General features: G+C 40.9%; 1 protein-coding gene across 1 annotated transcript; it reads right to left on the bottom strand.

Annotated features, from left to right (window-relative positions):
• Positions 1–511: 511 nt before the first annotated feature.
• Positions 512–4,645, bottom strand: rrp15 (ribosomal RNA processing 15 homolog). The gene is made up of 5 exons (XM_010789192.1): positions 4,546–4,645; positions 3,370–3,671; positions 2,499–2,596; positions 2,221–2,410; positions 512–1,075 (listed from the first exon to the last, which is right to left on the bottom strand). Exons 1-5 carry the CDS (start codon positions 4,580–4,582, stop codon positions 932–934), a joined length of 771 nt encoding a protein of 256 aa, XP_010787494.1. The 5' UTR covers positions 4,583–4,645; the 3' UTR covers positions 512–931.
• Between the last annotated feature and the right edge of the window lie 1,249 nt (positions 4,646–5,894).

Below are 5,894 nucleotides of genomic sequence, written 5' to 3'. Positions count from 1 at the left end.
CTGGGCTCTGGTTTCAGACAGAGGCCGGTTCTCAATGTCGAGTATACCTGCTGCAGAGCCACTATTTCAAGTATACAACGTCATCGAGTGGCGCCGAATGCTGGGCATTTAAACAGTCCTTCGGCGCCACTCGATGACGTAGTATACTTGAAATAGCAGGTTTACTCGACATTGAGAAACGGCCAGTGGGTGAAAAGAGGTGCTGCAGCACAGGCAGTGTGAGAAAATAAAGAGCTTTTTCAACATTAAAGCATGGAGACACAACATACAAATATGAACGTTAAAAATGAGAACAATATGTCCTCTTTAAGTCAGAATTCAGAGATTGAAGTTGAACAGTAAAAATGCGGGGACACACTGCCCTTATTCTGTATTTAAATCTGTAACTGTTTGTTTGTGTCATCTTGTGAAAATGACTGAAAAAGGGAAGCCCCAAAAATAATTTTTATAAAAATAATGTTACTATGACCAGACGCATGTCCAGTCTACAGAAGAACACAGAGCACTGATAGACACATGAACTTGCTGTTTATTTAGCCAGCACTCTACAAAACACTCATATTTACAGAACAAAGGTAATTCATAAAAAAATATTATGATGTAAATGGAAGCAAATTGATGCCGAGTATGATGGAGGGCAGGAGCTCCACATGGCAAGGAGCTTCTCTCAGTTCCCCGTCACATCCTGTTCCCATGCATCAGTTATTGTCCCTCAGAGTGTTGTACTGTCACTCATCATTCCCCTCTCTGCACAACATATTGAGCAACAAACATCATAGTGTGAGAGGCCATACAAATATTTGCGTGTTTATACAGTCAGTATAAACACATTCCAGGTTTTTTCTCTGTGCAGTCCACACACACTGACAGGAGGGGTCAGGGTCTCTGATCCACACACATGTCCCTGAAGGCATCACAGCCTGCAGTCCTTTCAGTCTGAGTCACTGTCCTCCCCCCCTGCTCCTTGGTTTGTATCGGCCTCCTCTCCATCACTGTCTTTGTCCCAGTCTTTCATGGTGGCTCCCATCATGAAGTCGTCTGTGAGGACGCTCCAGGCGGGCTTCTCCTCTGCAGCCTGCACACACACAAACAAAAACATGGTTTATTATGTGCTTCTAGCTGTGCCTTGTCCCACCGATGCCTTCACGAGGCAACAGCGACACCTTGAGTGCACTCAGTGGAGAAGTCAGTTTGTGAATCAGGGTTTAGAATGTTTTATAAATGAAATTATGATTCATATACTTTTGCAAATAATAAAGCAATCCGGCAGCTGGCAGGTATTTACTGCAGGATAGGTGTTGGACACTGACTGTATATGGTTGGACACTGCGACATATAGAACTTGTTAGGGATGCTCCGATCAGGGTTTTTGGGACCGATCACCGGAATCAGTCGTTACCGATCCGATCATAGGGTGGGTGGGGGCTATGGGGATCTTCCATTTAAAGTATTGTGAATTGTGTAGCAGAGTTAGCCGGTAATTATCGGACTATGACCGGTAATATATGCTGATGTTTAAAACTCAGTTAATGGGGATCATTTTTATATTGCTTCAGTTTATATATACGGATAAAAAAAATCAATAAATGATGCGCTTCCACAAACAACATCATTATTACATTCAAATGAAGTTCATTATTCACTTTGGAGAATAACACGGGAGGAGCTCACTGATCCAGTAATGAGTGACCCGACTAAGCAGAGGTCAATAACCGCTCACCGGTCCGTCACAGCGGGTGGAGCTGCAGGATTTCTGCTTCACACACGTTGCATACCGCTATTTTATTGTCTTTTTCGGACACCTTAAAAAACTGCCAGACTGGAGAAGCCATTTTGGTGAGCTTGTTTTGCCGCGCACAGAGAAAAGTGTAATGTATTTCACGTCATCCGATCGGGTCTCCTGATCGGCCTTTATAGAGAGCACAGATCATACTATTAAGAGAGAATATCGGCCAATAACGATCGGCGATCGATCGGAGCATCCCTAGAACTTGTGAAGGCCAAAACAAGGCATAGATTTTTATATTAAATCATTATATTTAATAAGACCAACACATTTGCCGTGAAATAGGAATGCAACTTATTTTTAACCTCTCAAAGAACCAAAATCAAGAACCAATACAAACTGAAATCGATAGGCAGAACCAAAAGTGTAACCATACCCAACCCTAACATGTAACTCTCATAAGGAACACGTGGACAGGATATCATTGAACTCACCGCCTCCTTTTCAGCCTTGACAGCTGATCCGCTGCCTCCGTCCGTCCTCCTCAGCACATCGATGAAGTCTTTCTTGGAGATAGACGACAGCAGCTTGGCCTTCTTCCTCTCCGAGCCTCCCACTTCCTTCACCTTTGTATCTATCGTCTTCTGGTGTTTCCTCACAGCGTTGAACAGCTGCACCACCCCTCTGAGCACGAGAACACACTGGAGTCAGGAATTCAACTTGCTTTCTGAGAATGCTTAACAAAGCAGCCTCAGAGAAAAAGAGTCCTCACCTGGTAGCGATCCTCTGCATAGCTCTCTCATTCTCTCGGTCCTTCACCAGGTCTGGCTTCTCCCTGCACAAATTCTCCCACGCTCTCTTCTTGTCCACCTGATGGTCACAAAAACAAACTCACAATTAGTTCCATAAATGTGTCATATTGTGAAAAACACAACCTGTCGGCATATGTATTCCTAAAAATAATTCCTTCAAGGCTTTTTACCTATGAATGTGCTTATTAAGGCCACATTCCACATGTAGCCTTGTGAGAAAACACGCAACTCATTTATTTGGAATGAGACACACACACGAGGGAACCAAGGTAAAAAGTAAAACCCCACAGGAATGTTTCACCAGAAGTATCTTGCCTCAATGCGATGGCATCCTGCAAGGCGCTATCAATCAAATGAAAATCCGTTAACCCTGGCATCTTAGTGACAAGTTGCAGAATACTCTCTTTGAGGAACACAAACGACGGTGCAAGACGTGCTGCAAGTTACTTGAAAGTAAGGGTCAGTGTTCTAATATTTCAAAATCACATGTGGACTCCGGATTTTGTTCATCATTATTTAAAACATTAACATTGGAAACTTCCATCGTTGCATCCTTAGACACAATGAATTCAGAGCAGTAGGATCTAAATGTGGCAAAGAGGTCTGGTTCGTAAGGGCGACGTTTGTGTGGATACACTTACAACATTTCATTTATGACAATAAAATCAAAATGTGTTCATAATAGGAGCAAAACATAAAGAGCCGTAGGTGACTCAGCATTCAGGCAGACAGACCCTTGGACTTCTTTCATTAAAATAATTCAGATGTTAGTAATGGGATGACAGAATAAACAGACAACATGGAGGAGTTTCAAAATGTGCACCCTGATACCTGTTTCCTTCTCTCCAGCAGCTCCTTTTTCTCCTTCTCCTTCATCTTGTCCAGCTCCTTGTTCTTCACCAGGATGATGCTTTTTGTCTCCGTGGTCTTCTTCCCCAGGATCTTTGCCATGGCCTCTGCCCACCCGGCATTGGCGTTTCCGTCACCTCCTTCCTCACCCTCTCCTCCTTCCTCATCTTCATCCTCTGCCTCATCCTGGTCATTTTCTCCTCCATCACTCTCTCCATCATTGCTCCCTTCTTCAGAATCACTCTGCTCCTCGTTTTCCTCTGACTCAGGCTGTGCATCGTCCGCTGAGGACACCAAAAATACACATTATTATTTATATTATTATTACTGCGAAAGCTATCACTACACTGATACTAGAATATCTTTAGTGCAGGTAAAATAAGTAATGTATTAGATTACTGTATCAAATACCTCAGCGCCGTGTTTTCTTATATATTGAGCACTGCTACAGCATTTATTCATTTCGTATATACATTATATATATAAGAAATACACATTGTATATATACATTGTTCTTGATAGTTTGCTTTGAAGAAAACCCCTTGACACTCAAACATGTGAAACTTCGGCTTAATATAAGTTAAATATTATGTCTGTTGTCTAGCACTCAAACCTAACCCTAAAATCAACAGCTACATTTAAAGTGAAACTACAGTTTCCGTGCTGCTCTGCGATGTCAACATTTATCAGAAAAGCACCCAAACCATAAGGGTTTTCTGACAACTGTAACAAAGTGTATTGTAAGAGTATGGAAAGAGGTTTGTTGTGAGTGATTGTAATGCAAGTGTAAGTGAACAGCACACTACATTAGTTTACGTTAACGGTATTCAATAAACTCTTTCTCCTGTGACAGGTTTTTTTTAGCTAGTCTGAAACACACTACACACAACACAGTGCTGTTTTTCCTTTTTTTTTTAATAACAACAAATATCATTGAGCACGGCTTCAGTTATATTTAAACTGGGTAGCTAACCAACAGAAACAGGGCTAATGCTAAGCTAGCTGTGCAGCATGTTTGCTTCTAACCTATGCTTCTAACAGCTAAGGAAGTTACGTCAGCTAGCTACTATCTTTATAACATTAAAATAAGGTGTGAAAAAAAACCCTTGTCCTAGTTTTGAGACGCAACAATATTAAACTGTATAGAGAAAAACCTACCAGACAACTGCACATGTGTTTTCACCAGAGCTGCCATCGTGGAGTTACACTGAAACGGGTCCGTAGAGCACGACTAGCAAACAGCGAAGGTTCCGCACATGAAGCGATAAGGTGCATTACTGCCACCTACTGGGTTGGGGTGGGGACCAACCCAGTAGGTGTACAACTCAACTAAATTATTAATATAATAACCAATTAAAATAAATAACAACATTTTGGTAAAAATATTACTATCTTGCCCTGCTTAATTTTTATTTTAAAATGTTTTAATTGTTTCCCTAACCCAATGTCCAAGACATGTTTAAGTCTTCCTGATGTCTTTCTTTAATGTTTTTGTATTTGTTTTAGATAGTCTAGATAGTAGTGCTGAATGGCATGCTCCACTAAAGTGCTTACATAATCCTGAGTGATGTTATTAAATGCAGTGCTTTATTTAGTCTCATATATTGAAGATGCTTTTTATTTTCTGTATCCCAATTTTGCTTCAGATTTACTGTCTAATGTCCAGGATGTCATCTTGTTTGTTTTGACTGCTTGGCTAATGTGTCCACAATTTCATTTCAATGAATCTCTCTGTGAGCTGGTATCCACATAAATAATATTACAGTATTCTTATTCCTGACTTATTGTTATGCTTCCATCTTCTTTCTCACTACCCCATATAAAATATCCTGTTTGACCCTTTCTCTCTCTCAAAAAGGTAGAAGAACCTTGTTAGTCGAAAGTCAATATTAAGAAAGCCCTTTATTATTTGCCCAGTAATGCATCCTCAACTGCTTGTAGCGGCAGTTTGATGCAAGTTTCATTTAGCATCAAACCGAACATATATACTTTAACATGTATCCTTGTATTGTATTTACTACTTGGCCTTAGGCTACACCTCTCACACACTAGTTATTCAGATCCCACACAGGACACAATCAAACCAATGTGCAGATACCATACACACACTTGTCATGTTGTAATCACTTGGGATCACCTGGAGGAGGGATACAGAAAGGTAGACCGGTAGTGGGTGTGTCCTGTATGTGCTGCTGTCCTATAAACAGGGGAAAAGAAGCACCTTCAATTGTATTTCATGACTACCAGGAGAAAGCCTGGAATTACTGCAGTCTACTGCCCACCAGAACAACATGACACGGATTAAATTGGGTAAAGACATGTCCACTTTCCATATCTGTATTTTCTCTGTATCTCTATGTTGATGACTGGACGTTGCTTTGCATGTGTGGTTGGCCGATTCACTAGTGTATATGCTTAACAAAACACAATTAGCAGTGTAAAATGCCTCCTTTTTCTACATGCTAAGAAAATAGAAAAGAACAATTGTAATGTCCTTGGGGTGTTAA

The sequence above is a fragment of the Notothenia coriiceps genome, unplaced genomic scaffold, assembly GCF_000735185.1.
Source record: "Notothenia coriiceps isolate Sejong01 unplaced genomic scaffold, NC01 NC01_scaffold00032661, whole genome shotgun sequence".
In the NCBI taxonomy this organism is placed as follows: Eukaryota; Metazoa; Chordata; class Actinopteri; order Perciformes; family Nototheniidae; genus Notothenia; species Notothenia coriiceps.
The sequence above is the reverse complement of the archived record's forward strand: the minus strand, read 5'-3'. Positions and strand labels throughout refer to the sequence as shown.